Below are 17,421 nucleotides of genomic sequence, written 5' to 3'. Positions count from 1 at the left end.
GTCCTCCTCCTCCTCTTCCTCCTCCAGTTCAGCCCCCACCGGACTCATGTGGCCATGAGATGTAGTCTCCACTTCTCCAGTGCCCTGACCAGACAAATTTTGCAGCATGAGTTCCAGGACATGAAGCAATGGAATGACGTTATTCATCCCACAGTCCTGGCGACTGACAAATAACGTGGCCTCTTCAAAAGGCCTGAGCAAACGGCAGGTTTCACGCATGAGCTGCCAGTGGCTGACATCAAAGTTACACAGGGAAGTACTACGGTCCGCTTGCATCATCAAAAAAATCATTAATGGCTTTTCTCTGTTCATACAGGCGGTCTAACATATGGAGGCTGGAATTCCAACGGGTGGAAACATTGCATATCAGACTATGTTGTGGTAGGCCGTTCTGGCGCTGCAACTCGTGGAGGGTGTGCTTGGCTTTGTAAGAATGGCTGAAGTGCGTGCACAGTGTCCTGGCTATTTTTAGAATGTCTTGCAGATGGGTGTAAGACTTCAGAAACTTTTTGGCTACCAGATTGAACACATGCGCCATGCAGGGCGTATGGACCATCCCTCCTCTGTCCAGCGCGGACACCATGTTCCTCCCATTGTTTGTCACCATGGTTCCAATTTTTAGTTGTCGCGGAGAAAGCCACACGTTGATTTCTTCTTGCATGACGCGGAGCAGTTCCTCTCCTGTGTGACTTTGTTCGCCCAGGCAAACCAGGTGTAGAACTGCATGACACCGCTGTGCCCTGCACATGTGGTATGATGGAGCAGCACTTGTGAAGGCTGTGGTGGTGGTGGAGAAGGAGGAGGCGGACACTGGGGCAGGAGCAGCAGTTTGACAACGTGGAGGAGAAACCGCCATCTCTTGTAGAAGTTGTTGGTGTGGCTGGGCAGGAAGCATATTCACCCAGTGGGCCGTAAAGGGCTTATACTGGCCCTGACCATAATTACAGCTCCACATGTCCGTGCTGCCCTGCACCTTGGAAGAAACTGATAAGCTCAAGGACTGGCCCACTTTTGTTGTACATATTGGTGATGGGCTGGCACAGCCTTTTTGGAAAAAAAATTGTGGCTTAGAACTCTCCACTTCGGTTTGGCAAAAGCCATTAGTTCTCTGAAGGGTGCAGAGTCAACGACTTGGAAAGGGAGAGACTGCAGTACCAACAACTTCAACAAGAGCACGGTCAGCTTCTGCATCTTAGGATGGCTGGACGCATTGAGTTGTCTTTTTGTAATCGCCTCGCTCAACGACTGCTGGCATCATGCGTAGCGAGGAGCAGGAGCATCTGGACTGGGAGATGATGTCAAAGACAAACAGCTCCCTTCGGCAGAGGTGCTGGAGCCTTGACTTGCTGAAATAGCATGTGTGCCAATAGGTGCTGCTGCTGTTTCTGCGCTTGTAGGATGGACCGCATCTGACACCCGTTTCTCCCAGGCCATTGGATGGTGACGTTGCATTTGTTGGCGCAGGGCTGTGGTGCCAAGGTTAGCTCTCTGGCCACGCTTCACTTTCTGCCCCAGATACGACATATACCCACGCTTGGCTCCTCTGGTGTCTTTAAAAAAAACTGCCACACTGCTGAGGAGGTAATTTTACCGCCAACACTCTGCATTGAGCGACTACTACCGCCGCTTCCTCGCTGAGCTCCTGTGCTACTGCTTATTTGGGCCTGCGAAATCGGGATTTGTACCTCGCGGACATTTGGCTCCCGTCTTCGCACTGCTGCCACCCGGCTGACCCAGCCACAGTAGTGACTTGCTGCCTGCTCCGCAAGCTGACACTCTCTTCGCCCGACGATGATGAATCCCCTGCTACACCCGGCTCCCAAGTGCGATCGGCTACATCATTGTCAATTTGCATTTCCCGGTCACTGCTACTCTCCTCACCGGTGTCAATATGCACAGCCTGCCTACCGCAGGAATCAGCAGAAGTCTGCCCCACCTCTTCACTGCAAAGCAGCTGCTGACTGTCCTCAAACACTTCGTCCTCGCTGAAGAGTGGCGCTGAGTCCAGACCACCTAGTAGCTGTCTGGCTGCGGGAAAGGAACAGGACAGAGCCTGGTTGAGGACAGGTGAGGGCCTCTGACCTGCTCCTGGGCCATGCCAACTAATTGTTGTATCAGACAAACCTACGGACTCTTGGCTGGGGTTGTCAGATGTTATATTTGAGTAATTGGATGACCTAGTCAACCATTCAACAGCCTTTGGGTTGTTGAGCAACACACTGCCACTAGATGACAATGGCAGTTCTGGCCTCACCCCTGCTGCGACATCCCATTACTGTGCTGCCACCTCTGCCTGCTCCACATGCCACCTTTCTGTCTGACATAGTGGTTTATAAACTACGTGGATTTGACAAGTAAATCTGGCTGTAAACTAGAGCCCCCAAAAGGTATTGCAATATGCGTTAGACAGATACCCCACAACTGACAGTGTAATTTCAGCGAAAATCACTGTATAAACTATTTCATGCTAGGCTGTCTATCCTGTGATAATCCAAAAAACAGTTCCTTACTCCAACTCACCTTGATCTTTGGCATCACCCACAGGAGCACGGATTCTCCCTTCTGCTAGGGAATCGTACAAAAAAATAAATTTCTTGAATCCAGCTCTTCCAAAACCACCTTTATTAAATTATATCCATGGCGTCCACAGGTAAATAGACAGGTGAGTAAATTATACAGTCAAAGCGTTTCTAGTACCGCAACGTGCTCTTACTCATGACTGAGGTTTCTAGCAACAGTTTGGGTATTAATACACCTGGCGCTTCCATCTAAGGAGAACGCCCAGTTATAATTTACATTTATGTAATGTTAATAACATATTATGTATAAGACTATAGCAGAAACTGGGTGTTCTCCTTTCACGGAAGCGCCCGGTGTATTAATACCCGAACTCTTGCTAGAAACCTCAGTCATGAGTAAGAGCACGTTGTGGTGCTAGAAACGCGTTGACTGTCTAATTTACTCACCTGTCTATTTACCTGTGGACGCCATGGATATAATTTAAAAAATGCTGTTTTAACCTTGGAAGAGCTGGATTCAAGAAATTCATTTTGTTTGCCTCTCCCGTGACCCTCGTGTTCAAAAAATTCAAAGAGCCTTGGTCCCCTTGAAAAATACTCGACTCTCCCATTGACTTCAATGGGGTTCGTTATTCGAAACTAGCACTCGAGCATCAGAAAAAGTTCAACTCGAATAACGAGCACTCGAGCATTTTAGTGCTCACTCATCTCTAGTCACGAGAAAACAATTTCAAAATCACTTGGATATGTTAAAGCGTTTCAAAGTTATAACCATTTATAGTGACACAGGGCAGATTCGAAAAAATATGGGCCGTGTCAGGAAGGTGAAAAGTGGCTTCAGGGGTTAAAAAAAATGGATATAATGTAAAAAAAAAAAAAACAACTGATTAAGTGGAACAGAAAAAAACAGAAAACCAGGTTTCTAATCTGAGCAGCTGACATCATTCTGAGAAACTGTCTTTTTATTGCTTTCTAATATGCAGCACAGATGGGATATTTAACGTGGCATGACTGTTCATTCCCAACCAACAGTATAGTTTGCCTCTGTCCAGTACTGCATGAAAGCAAACCAGCTCTTATTTGGTTTTATGGGCTGCATTTGCGTCATTTTGTCTTCTTCTAAGACTTCTATTAAAGAATTATCTGGTTATATGCTAGTGTTAAAGGAATATTTTTATTTTAAAATACATATTGAGCAAACTTTGCCACAATCTTCATATCCTCATACATTTGATTAAATTTGTTTTCTGTGAATATGACACAGTGGGGCATATTTACCTACCCGGCCCATTCGCGATCCAGCGGCGCGTTCTGTGCGGTGGATTCGGGTCTTCCGGCGATTCACTTAGGCAGTTCCTCCGACGTCCACCAGATGTCGCTGCTGCACTGATGTTCCCCGAGGTCCGCCAGAATGCACCATCCTATACCAGGTGAAGGTAAGTGTGTGTCCCGCTACACTTTTTTTTTTTTAAAATGCAGCGTTTTTTCCGAATCCGTTGGGTTATCGTTCGGCCACGCCCCTGATTTCCGTCGCTTGCACGCCAGCGCCGATGCGCCACAATCCAATCGCGTGCACCAAAAACCCGGGGCAATACAGGGAAAATCGGCGCAAATCGGAACTATTCGGGTAACAGGTTGGGAAATCGCGAATTGGGCCCTTAGTAAATGATCCCAGTATCTTTTAGTATATTAGATCTATTTTCCTTTTTGTCAAAATCAGTTACCATATAACAGAAATGATCAGGAATGGGAGATATAAGCATAAAAGGAAATATACTCTTTTGTAAAATCACCTTTTAGTTTAAATCAGTGTCAACTAAACTTACAATAAATGCAGCATGGAAATAAACTAATTTCAATGTATGCTGGTAATTTCTGTGACAATTTTACAACACTTGAAAAGAGCACCTTGTCACTGCACATCTGCGAGAGGCCTATCAAACTATTACCTTATGCAAATAGAAGTAGATTGTGCTTGCAGGTACTTGTGAGCCTTACTAGTCTTTGGAAGTGAATAAGTTAAAGATGCTCAGTTGCCTACTTACTTCCTGCACTGTCATATGGTCTGGAAGTAGATGTTATATTCAGGAACAAAAAAATAATTTCAAAAATTCTAATTTGCACATAATTAACTTCTTCCCACAACAATTGAATATGGGCTAGGTGTTTGTTTTTTGTGCAAAATGCTGTAGTGTGCCATTAATATGATGGCTGTTCAGGAAACAAAATGATGGGACAGTACCATCAGAAACTGTATAAAGCACAAATAAAAACAGTCAACAAAAATACAAACTATGTAAAGCCTAAAAAATACAAAACAGTGGTGAAATCCACAAGCCCCCTAGAAAGAGTGATTAAAATGTATTCAGTAAACATTAGATTCCCAAAATAGCTCCATTACAAAATCTAGTTAACCGGTTCACGTTCAGCGTTCGATATATCAGATGCTGAGCGCGGTGACTTAGCGCTCAGCGTCCAATATATCGGACGCTGAGCCAATATGGTTCAGCTCAAGATCCGAGCTGAACAGGCATCGGAAAGCACGGGGTGCCAGCTGTAACATATAGCCGACACCCCAGTGTAACACCCGCGATCGGAGTGGGCTCCGTTCGTGGGTGCCTAACCCGTTAAATGCCTCGTTCAGCGCGACAGCGGCATCTAACATGCATCTGGGGGGTATTTCCCCCACGATCGTCCCCCCCCGACTGTTTTTGGGGGGCGTCGATCATTCTAATGGCATCACTGGGGTCCGATCTTGTCCGATTGCCTGCAAGAACGACCGGTAAGATGGCGTCTATGACATCCTCTTACTGGCACAGAATTGATGCATTTCTACTCCTGCCCTCAAAAAAAAGTTCCTACATTTTCAACAATATCGAATACCAACCCAAAAATGATAACACTGGAAAAAGCATCTCATCCCACAAAAAAAAATGCCGTCACATGGCCCCAATAACTTAAAAAGCGAAAATTTTATAGCCTACAAAAATGGCCAATGAGGAAACTAAAATCCTGGTAGCTGCAGGGCGCTGCTTCCCTTCTGCGCCTCGCCGTGGCCCCATAAAACAAGTAACGGTCACATGTGGGGGGTCTCTATACTTGGGAGAAATTATAGAGCAAATTGTTTGGTGGTTTTTCTCTGTTTATCTTTTGGAAATGTGTAAATTTTAGGGCTATATGAAAATGGGTGGGTTATATAGGGGGGTTTTGATGCTAAATATGTAAAATTTCATTCAAAACAGTATTTATCCGCAAAAGAGTCAATTATGAAAATCTGGAAAATCACTATTCAATTTGTAAGCCGTGTGACATCAAAATAAATTATCCCGACATTTAAAAAATTATGAAAATGCAAAGTAGACATATGCGAACTGTTAATCAGCAATTTATTTAGGTGGTAAATCTATCTGCCTGAATATGCAATGATTTCGAATTTCGAAAATGGCAAATTTTTAAAAAAAAATCATCAGCCAAAATTTACCACTAAAATGAAGTACAACTAGAGATGAGCGAGCACTATACTCGGGTATTCGAGACAAACTTTTCCCGATGCTCGAGTGCTCGTCTCGAATAACAAGCCCCATTGAAGTCAATGGGAGACTCGAGCATTTTTCAAGGGGACCAAGGATCTGCACAGGGAAGCTTGGCCAAGCACCTGGGAACCTCAGAAAAGGATGGAAACACCACGGAAATGGACAGGAAACAGCAGGGGCAGCATGCATGGATGCCTCTGAGGCTGCTTAATCGCACCATTATGCCAAAACTATGGGCAACAGCATGGCAATGACAGAGTGACCGAATGAGGCTAGATAGCATCTAAAACATCCAATAATTTACCCTGACACTATAGGGGACGGCATGCAGAGGCAGCGGCAGCAGCGGCAGGCTAGAGAGTGTCTTGGCAACATACCCCAAATGGACTCAGGCTTAAAACCAATGGGTGGCAGAGAGGAACCAAAGGAGGTGAGCAAGAAGCGCTCAAATAATATCGGTAAATGATAAAAGTTTGCCAGTATATTTTGTGGATTACACAGCAGGGTGGCGACAAAGTTAACAAGTTTGATGAGGAAGCCATGAAAACAACCCAAAATTCTGCCTGACACAGCTCGTTTGATAAGGGGACCATGTATGGAGGCAGTGAACTAGTAGTAGATTAAAGGTGCTGCAGTTAAAACTATGTTAGTTGGATCTTGGGATGGAGCTGGCGCTCCGCTGCCAGGCGAGCTTTCGCCAATCCAAGCCCCTGTCTCTAGGCTACTCCCTAAACAGCACTTCTTAGAACCTTTTGTATAAGATCAAGTGTAGTAGCGTTCTTATAAGTTTGGGTTCTGGCGGGTGAGGGGAATGTAAACAGATGCGCAAGAAGTGCTGAAATAATATTGGTAAATGATAAAAGTTTGCCAGTATATTTTGTGGATTACACAGCAGGGTGGCGACAAAGTTAACATGGAAGCCATGAAAACAATCCAAAATTCTGCCTGACACAGCTCGTTTGATAAGGGGACCATGTATGGAGGCAGCTATATGGACTACTTTTGGAGGCAGCTATGGCGATGACGTGTGGAGGTAGCAATGGAGACAACGTGTGAAGGCAGCTAAAAAGACGACGTGTGGAGGCTGCTATGGAGACAATTTAATTTGGATAGTGCCTGTATGTGGCAGTCCAAAAAAGTTTTCAAACCAGAGGAGCCGGTAGCTGCTCCTCCAGAAAAATTACATAGATTGAGTGCCTGTATGTGGCAGTCCAAAAAAGTTTTCAAACCAGAGGAGCAGGTAGGTGGCCCTCCAAAAAGATTAAATAAATTGAGTGCCTGTATGTGGCAGTCCAAAAAAGTTTTCAAACCAGAGGAGCAGGTAGCTGGTCCTCCAGAAAAATTACATAGATTGAGTGCCTGTATGTGGCACTCCCAAAAATTGTTTAAAACAGAGGACAGGGTAGTTGGCCCTCCAGAAAAATTAAATACATAGAGTACTATAGCCAGAGCCAGTTGGCCCTGGCAAAAAAATAGCCAGTTTCCTCTGCTTTAGTGTACAAAGAGGAGGAGAAGGAGGACAATATGGAGGAGGAGTGCATACATTATTCAGGTTGAGCTTCTTTCACCTGGTGGAGAATGGAAATGCGGAGAAACTCAGGCTTTAATCATCTTGATAAGCGTCAGCCTGTCAGCGCTGTCAGTCGACAGGCGTGTACGCTTATCGGTGATGCCCTGTAATAACTCTTGGGCGGTGTGCCTTTTATCGCCTAGGCTCAGCAGTTTGAGCACCGCCTGCTGTCGCTTAGCGATGGCACTGCTGCTGTGCCTAGAGCTACCGACAGATGGCGCCATGCCCACGGATGGTAATTCAGAGGAGGAGGTGGAGGATGGGTGGGAGGAGGAGGAGGCATAGTAGGCCTTTGAGACCTGGACCGAGGTAGGCCCCGCAATCCTCGGCGTCGGCAGTATATGACCAGCCCCAGGGTCAGACTCGGTCCCAGCCTCCACCAAGTTAACCCAATGTGCCGTCAGCGATATATAGTGGCCCTGCCCGGCAGCACTCGTCCACTTGTCCGTGGTCAGGTGGACCTTGTCAGAAACGGCAGTGGTCAGGGCACGGAGGCTGTTCTCTGACACGTGCTTGTGCAGGGCTGGGACGGCACATCGGGAAAAGCAGTGGCGGCTGGGGACCGAATACCGAGGGGCGGCCGCCGCCATGAGGTTTCTAAAGGCCTCGGTCTCTACCAGCCTATAGGGCAGCATCTCCAGGCTAAGCAACTTGGAGATGTGGACGTTGAGGGCTTAGGCGTGTGGGTGGGTTGCGCTATACCTCCTTTTGCGCTCCAGCGTCTGGGGTATGGAGAGCTGAACTCTGGTGGATGCTGTGGAGGATCGTGGAGGCGAAGATGGGGTTTTCGCACGGGAGGTGTTTGGGCCGGGGTCCTGGGCAGGGGGCTGACTAGCAGATGACACAGGGGAAGGAGCAGTGGTGTGCCCGGCCGGAGGTGAACGGGCTTGGTGCCATTGAGTGGGGTGTTTAGCATTCAGATGCCTGCGCATACTGGTGGTAGTTAAGCTAGTAGTGGTGGAACCCCTGCTGATCCTGGTTTGGCAAAGGTTGCACACCACAGTCCATCGGTCATCCGGTGTTTCTTTAAAGAACCTCCAGACTTCTGAAAATCTAGCCCTCGCCACGGGAGCTTGACTACGGGCAACATTTGGCGCTGATGCACCAGTTCTGGCCCTGCCTCTCCGTCTGGCCCCACCACTGCCTCTTCCAACCTGTTCTGCTATAGGACTCGCCTCCATCTCAGAAGCACTGTGTTCACCCGGCCTATTCACCCAGCTTGGGTCTGTCACCTCATCATCCTCCGATCCCTCAGTCTGCTGTCCCCTCGGACTTCCTGCCCTGACAACAACTTCACCACTTTCTGACAACCGTGTCTCCTCATCGTCCGACACCTCTTTACACACTTCTTCCACTACTTGAATAATGTCATCATCACCCACAGACTGCGACTGGTGGAAAACCTGGGCATCGGAAAATAGCACAGCAGCAGCAGGACAAGTGGTTTGTGACTGTGGGAAGGGTCCAGAAAACAGTTCCTCAGAGTATGCCGGTTCAAATGCCAAATTTTGGTGGGAGGGGGCAGACTGGGGGGAAGGAGGCTGAGGTGGAGGAGCTGGAGGAGTGCCGATTTCGGTGACATGGGTGGACTGCGTGGAAGACTGACTGGTGGACAAATGGCTAGAAGCATTGTCCGCAATCCACGACATAACCTCTTCGCACTGTTCTGGCCTCAACAGTGCTCTACCACGAGTCCCAGTAACTTGAGACATGATGAACCTAGGGAGTGTACCTCTGCGGCGTTCCCCTGCTCCCCCATCAGCAGGTGGTGTCTCACCCCGCCCAGGACCACGGCCTCTGACCCCGGCAGTAGTTGGACGCCCACTTCCACGCCCTCATCCTCTACCCCTAGCCCTCGAGTTAAACATTTTCCAAATTAAAGTGTAAACTTGAAAAAAAAAAAAATTTGTGTTTATTTTTTTTTATTTTTTTATTTTTTTTAACAAAACGATGCTATCCTATTGCTATGGCTAGTTTCTAACCTACACTGACAGCACACAACTGGATTTTGTGCTTTGCAAGATGAGTTTGAGCTATAAAATGAAATAAAGGTAAAAAATAAAAAAAAAATCAGCAGACTCCGCCTAATTCTACTCAAACCCCTAATAAATTGTCCCACTTCGGTGTTTGAGGTGGATATGCGTGTCACTAAGAGCTAAACACAACGGTCGCAGGTATGGTACTAGCTGCACTACTAGTGCCAGCAAGCCCAGCCACAAGCAAACAAAAAAAAGGAAAATATAACGCTATTGTAGGCCTAAGTAAGCCGTTGGGGTTCTCCTATGGCTATTTTGTAGCCTACAATGAGAGCACACTGCTTTGGAAGATGAGTTTGAGCTATAAAATGAAATACAGCTACAAAAAAAAAACAAAACAGCAGACTCTGCCTAATTCTACTCAAACCCCTAATAAATTGTCCCACTTCGGTGTCTGAGGTGGATATGCGTGTCACTTAGAGCTAAACACAACGGTCGCAGGTCTCCCAGCAAATTCCTCACAGTATGGTACTAGCTGCACCACTAGTGCCAGCAAGCCCAGCCACAAGCAAACAAAAAAAAGGAAAATATAACGCTATTGTAGGCCTAAGTAAGCCGTTGGGGTTCTCCTATGGCTATTTTGTAGCCTACAATGAGAGCACACTGCTTTGCAAGATGAGTTTGAGCTATAAAATGAAATACAGCTAAAAAAAAAAAAATCAGCAGACTCTGCCTAATTCTACTCAAACCCCTAATAAATTGTCCCACTTCGGTGTTTGAGGTGGATATGTGTGTCACTAAGAGCTAAACACAACGGTATCAAGTCCCCCTGCAAATTCCTCACAATATGGTACTAGCTGCACTACTAGTGCCAGCAAGCCCAGCCACAAGCAAATAAAAAAAAAAAAAGTATAACGTTATTGTAGCCCTAAGAAGGGCTGTTGGGTTCTTGTAGAATCACTCCTGCCTAACACTATTCTAATAGAACACCCTAACGCTTTCCCTGACCAGCAGCAGCTCTCTCCCTAGCGGCATCCAGACACAGAATGATCCGAGCATCACAGGCAGGGGCTAGTCTATTCCAGGGTCACCTGATCTGGCCAGCCAACCACTGCTATCGACGTGTAAGGGTACCACGTCATGCTGGGTGGAGTGCAGAGTCTCTTGGCTTGTGATTGGCTCTGTTTCTGGCCGCCAAAAAGCAAAACGGCGGGAGATGCCATTTTCTCGAGCGGGCAAAGTATTCGTCCGAGCAACGAGCAGTTTTGAGTACGCTAATGCTCGAACGAGCATCAAGCTTGGACAAGTATGTTCGCTCATCTCTAAGTACAACATGTGGGGAAAAAAACTATCTCAGAATCGTTTAGATAAGTAACAGTGTTCAAAAGCTATAACCATATAAAGCGACGCAGGTCAGAATTTAAAAAATCGGGCTGAGCTTTAAGCTACAAAATGGCTGCGTCCTTAAGGGGTTAAAGGTGCTAATTTAGCTTACTTTAGTCCAAGGTTGCAGTGATCAAGTGTAAGGTGTCTGCAATAAAGCTTTATTGCTAATCCTTGTTCACTTGTCAACCCAAAATTTTTAAAATCTTATTGTCACAGATCCCAAAAATTTATTGAAATTAATTGAATTACACATACTAACTTTACCAATTCTGATTTACATACAAATTCAACTTAAGAACAAACCTAAATAATCAATCTTGTACATAACCTGGGAACTGCCCATACATTCATAATGGCTAATCACAGCCATGACTGGTAGATAGGGGCAGCAATTTACCGCATTTGCTGCATGGCCGCAAACAGGGAAATATGTCCCGGTCACGTGGGACTTACCCGAACCCACAATCCATACTTAAAGTTCAGGTCAGCTTATTCGGATGCAGCTTATGCATGTGTATTATTGACACTTGTTTTTGGTCTTCTATATTTTAGATTAAGTTCTGTTACTATTGAAGTAGCTTCAGAATCCTCACCAAGTGGACGCACAGCTTCTGATGTGGAAATATGTCAGTGTCCACCTGGATATAGTGGCACTTCTTGTGAAGTAAGTGTTAATGCACATTGGACTTAAAACATTATTAATGTTAGTCTAATGGATCCGTTAAAATGTCCATTGATTTTGACTGACTCTTTATTGGACCTGTAAGTATCCATTTGCACTATTTCCGTCAAGTATCCATTATTTTAACATGAAAAAATAATTCTGCTGTTCCTTTTCACATTTTTATTCTCAAATAACAGAAGCAAAGGAAATCATTGGGCATTTTAACGGATCCGTAAGGCTTCCAATGTTAACAGTTAAAACATTTATCAAAATCACATATATTTGGCAACTATTTACAGTACAGTCAGATAAACCTTTGCATCTAATCTAATTTGATATATGGTATTCTTTACCATGGGCACTATGCATCTGTACAAAAGAATTGCTTTGCCCTATATTAACTGAAGGGCATAACCATACAAAGTGACGTGGCATGGTAACACAGAGATCGTATAACTCACATCATAAAGAGATATTCAATACTAGACACAGGAGTGAGGTTACAACACTTATTGGTTATTACATATGTAGAGATAAATACAGTATATTGTTACTACTAAACAAGTGAGCCACATTAAACAGAACTCTGTATATTGAATAGAGTGGTGGGGGTTATACAGTAGCATATGGTTCTAGATTAGCTGTCATTTATTATTACTAATAGAATATGGTATTAAAGGACATCTAAATATGAAGCAAACATACCTAAAGAATGGTGTAGCAACACTGATGCAGAAACTTGTTTAATCCTTGAATTGAGTAAAGTTGTCCTGTTGGCCATCATGGAAACATGGATCCAGCAGGATGACTCTGCCTCGGTTGTGGGATTGTCTTATGGCGGATTACACTTTACTCACTGCTCCAGACCTGAAATTAGGCAGGGTGGAGGGATAGGCATGCTACTCTCTCCACGATGCACTTTCCAGGTCATTCTTTATTGGCCTAAGGGACACTGGTTTTATACCCATCCCTCTGACCGCACTTTCGGTGTCTCCTTTTCTGGATCTTTCTCTCCTCATCTTCCTCTTAGTGTCAGGGTTCCTCAGAGTTCAGTCCTAGGTCTTCTTCTCTTCCCTCTATACTGCCCCCCTTGGACAAACCATCAGCAGATTTGGTTTCCAGTATCATCTTTATGCTGATAACACCCAGCTATATACTTCTGAACATAACATCACCCCTGCCTTAATCCAGAACACTAGTGATTGTCTCTGAATCTCCCTTCTTGAAACTTAAACTTTCTAAGACTGAACTTCTTGGCTTTCAACCATTTACTAACTGACCCAACCATGATTTCTCCATCTCAGTCAGTGGGATCACTATAGCACCGAGGCAACAGACCCGCTGTCTTGGGGTTGTGCTGGAAGCTGACCTCTCATTTTCACCAAATATTCAATCTTTTACTCGCTCTTGCTGCATGCATCTGACATCTCCAGAATCCGAACATTTCTGACTATTGAAACTTTTAAAATATGCTAATTGTTGCGCTTATTCACTCTTGATTAGACTACTGTAACTTCCTACTAATAACCCTCATCCACAAAGCTCTGAATAATGCTGTACCTCGCTATATATCTTCTCTCATCTCAATCTATCGCCCAACCCGTGCTCTTCGATCTGCCAGTGATATCAGATTAATCTCTACCTTAATTCGAACCTCCCATGCACGTATCCAGGACTTCTCCCGAGTTGCTCCAATTCTCTGGAATGACCTTCCCCAGACTCTTAGACTAATACCCACCCTCCAAAGTTTCAAACTTGCTCTTAAAACCCATCTCTTTAGGCAAGCCTATGATACTCGCTAACTACATTTAATTTCAAATCTCTCTTTACTAATCCTTCCATTTCCTATCTCCCGTCTGTTATCTGGCATACATCAGATATATACCAAGTTTCAGGCTTCTCTGCAGTCACTTTTACCTTGGACCTTGTGAATAAGATGGTGGCTGATGGCTGGTTCAAGCAGCAGAATTTTTATTTATGAAATTATTTTATATTGTTCTTATAAATTATGGCTGGACCATTATAAAATCTCTTTTACCTTTTGTGTCACCCCCTTCATCTTCATAGAATGTAAGCTCTTGTGAGCAGGGCCTTCACTTCTATTTTTCCATATGAATGTTTTAACTGTGTAATGTAATATTATATTTGTATATGTCCCCTATGATTTGTAAAGCACTACAGAATTTGATGGTGCTATATAAATAAAGATTATTATTATTATTATTATTATTGAGTGGTTTTGCTGAAAAAAGTATTATAAAATTCTAATGATGAGGCTTTCTTTCCTGTGGCTGCCTTGGCGTTCTCCTCATACCCTAATTATATACTGCTCCAGCCTTGTCCTGCCTAGGATAAGCTGAGAATGCGTAAGCACTGTGTTGTCCCTGACGGGCAGAAGTAATCAATCACTGCACCATCCCTCAGCTGCTGTGTATGATGTGTCCAGCACAGTTTGATTAGTCCTATCTGAACAGTTTAGGCAGCTCTTGTGTATGAGAAAGTAATGTACGGCAGCCAGCCTGCACCCACTAGTTCAGGGATTAAACGATATGTTTCTGCAGCAGTGTCGCTTCAACATTCTCAAGACAAAGTATGTTTGGTTCACAATGCTTAAAACGAATGGTAACTTTCCTTTAAAATAACATTTTTCCTACTATTTGCCAAAAATGTCAAAATTGTGAATAGTGTCATGAATTAACACAAGGCAAAACAGTTATTTGTCATGGCAGCCTGAATCTCTTTCCAAAGGTAAATTTCCTACTCCTATTATTTTCATGTATGCTTTATTTCTTTGTCTCTTCTACTTATTCTCTTTCTACTCCTTTCCTTGTGTTCTATCTCTGCACTGCCTCAGAAGAAAGCTGAAGCTTATGCTCCATTTAGCCTTCCACTTAAAGGTGACAGTAAGGTCAGTTGGAAAGCACAGCATGCACATTTTTTCGCTGGAAAGAAGAATAGTGTTACTTTAATTTTTGTCTCTGTCTGCCAATTTTCTCCAAGTCAAAGAGAACACACAATGTTTTCAGATAACTGACTCTATATTCCTTACAGTCCTGTTTGCCAGGATTCAGACGAGTAAATGGAACCTTATTTGGTGGGAAGTGTGAGCCATGTCGATGTTTCGGTCACTCTGAGTCATGTGATGATATTACCGGGTTCTGCAAAGTAAGTTTACTTGTTATATTCAAAACCGATATAAACTGTGACTGTTTCCAATCACATTACAAAGTTTTTCCTTTTGTTATTATCAAATGTTTACAGATAACGAGATATTCAGGTATCTTCAGTCAACCCTAATAAACAGTTTGCGCGTTTCACACTTATCTCTTTTAAAATTGAGTGTCTCTCGATAGGACCAAAGTAAATATTCTAATCATAAGTTGTGAAAAAGTCGCAACATATGATTGGTTTATTTGTGGCATAGGTTTTTTTGTGGACATGAGAATGCACAGGTCTATCCTGCACTTGTTTTGTGACACCTGGCTTCCTTTGGTCCTATTTGCAGGCTCTACAATTTAAAAGAACTGAGCCGGTTTGGACTTCTCTCCTCTTTCTTTCATAGGTTTATGGTTTAATCTGGTCAAAATCCCTATATTGTTTGATCACACTATTAATGCCTTTAATTGTACTAAACATTTTTTGGATCACTCAATACAGTTGGTGGGGAAAAGCAAAAAATCTCATGATAACAGCAGAAGTTGAATGTGTTGGTGTATATTTTTTTAAGACAATGTCTTATTTACTTCTGCAATAATTAGTCATAATTTGATGCAGTGACAGATACGATACAGAAGGACTACAATGTTGTCTATTAATTTAAGAAGAATTTTAAAGCCCAGCAACAAAGGGGACGTATATTTGAATACTTGCCAAAGTAATTATCCAACAACATTATTCAATTAGCAAGAAAATCTACTCTAACTGCACTCAGTCACTCAGACATAAATTCCAATAGTTCTGCTTTTACAGGTTCTACACCAGATCCTGGGAGATCTTTACTCATTGCATTGACTTATAATATAACACTGATTATTTTTTATTGATCAGAAAATGACTGTATACTGAAATTTTCCAGAAACAATTGTTAGCTTTTCACTCCAAAAAAGAAAAAAATATTTAATATCAAAAGCATTTTCTTAGTGTGAACATGTAGGTATTCTATATATTCCTGCCTGGCAATCAGTAGATATATCCTTATACATTCCATTTTATTCTCACCATTAATAATTATATAATTCATCCAAGATGTGGGGTTACGCTTCTCCTTCCCAAGGAATTTAATTGTATGACTTGCCATGAATGTATAGCTGACCAATTAATTCAAGGACATTTCAGTGACACATTATCTGACATGGCGTGAAGCTTAAAACAGCATTTCTCATTTCATTAGTTTCTCAAAAGCACAAGTTGAACCACTGCCAGATTATCAGACAGTCATGCTTTATCTTTCTTGTCTCTTCTTTCTCAGCTCCCTTATTACTGTTCATTATTTGATTAATTTTATTTCCAACTAAGAAAAATTGTAGCATTAAAAAAAGATTATGATTATGCAGCTTTAGAAATATCTTGAAATTAGAATCTACCCTATAGTGACTTTGTATTACAAAAACCTTCTCGTACCTTCCTTGTAGCAAGGAATGGCTGAGAGTTCCAATGTCTGCAACATAGATGACATCTTGAAAGACACCATATTACATCAAGCACCATAGACAAAACAAATCAATGAGCTGCGCACCAAAGGAAACAATACTGATTTTTGCATATTTTGGTGGTAAAGACTTTTGGAATCAAGAGATATTACAAATCTGATTGTGACAATTCTGCTCTTCTTTGATATGACACATGACCACCTTCCCAATGAAAAAACTTGATTGGGTATATTTTATTTACATTTACACATACGGTATCATATAAATAGGTGGTAATGGTTGTCATCAAGATTGCTTCTCCATGTTTTGTAGATATATGCAGGCATAGTAAAGCTGACTTTGTCAATTACATTCTTGTGTGAACTGTGGTAAATCAGATAATACAACATCTCAGGGTTTGTCTTAAAGGACATCTAACACCAAGATGAAGAATTGTAAACCAAGAACACGTATTTATGATGGTGCATGCCCCCTCTTGCACGATCTACTCTTCTTTTAGGAAAAAGGCTCTTCAAATCATGCAAATCTGCCTCGGGCTCATTTGTATAATCCTCAAGTCTTTTTTTCTTAAGGAAGCTTGAAAAGAGTGAATCCTGCTAGAGGGGCACACACCAGCATGCAAGTGTGCTTGGTTTACAATCCTTCATCCTGGTGGTTAAGTCTGGGTACATTCATGAATATTGTTTATCTTATTTAGTCTACCAAACTAGAAACTAAAAAAAGTGCTAATGTTTCCACCTGATAAAGAGTATGTAAAACATACTGATTTTTTTTGATTGTCCTACAGTACATTTTGTACACCAGGAGAACTAAATAGCCCGCCAGAATAAATTAGACTTTGCCCTGAAAATGTGGCCACAAGGTCCATCCTAAAAAAAAACTGCCATCTCGCATTGTGGGCAGTCACTTGTCACCATGATTTATACCTTATGAATTAACAGACATTGAAGTGGTTTGACACCTGGCCATAATTTTTGTAGTGTTGCTGAGGTTTGGTTCACATCTATGATGGAAATTCAAATATCTCATAAACAGTAACATATAATACAGGTTCAGCCATCATTTAGTCACCTATGTCTTTTAGGATTCTTATGTCAATTGTCAAAAATGTAAATTTTCATAAA

General features: G+C 43.0%; 1 protein-coding gene across 4 annotated transcripts in view; it reads left to right on the top strand.

The window, feature by feature from the left end:
• The window catches only part of LAMA2 (laminin subunit alpha 2), a 567,760-nt gene that overhangs the window by 239,763 nt on the left and 310,576 nt on the right, over positions 1 to 17,421 (top strand). For all 4 annotated transcript variants that reach the window (XM_072141562.1, XM_072141561.1, XM_072141563.1 and 1 more), the window contains exons 15-16: positions 11,537 to 11,648; positions 14,700 to 14,813. In XM_072141562.1, coding sequence (XP_071997663.1) covers positions 11,537 to 11,648; positions 14,700 to 14,813 — 226 coding nt within the window. The remainder of the gene's footprint in view (positions 1 to 11,536; positions 11,649 to 14,699; positions 14,814 to 17,421) is intronic.

Source organism: Engystomops pustulosus, chromosome 3, assembly GCF_040894005.1.
Source record: "Engystomops pustulosus chromosome 3, aEngPut4.maternal, whole genome shotgun sequence".
Taxonomy (NCBI): Eukaryota; Metazoa; Chordata; class Amphibia; order Anura; family Leptodactylidae; genus Engystomops; species Engystomops pustulosus.
Note: the sequence above shows the minus strand (reverse complement) of the source record. Positions and strands in the feature narration are given on the sequence as shown.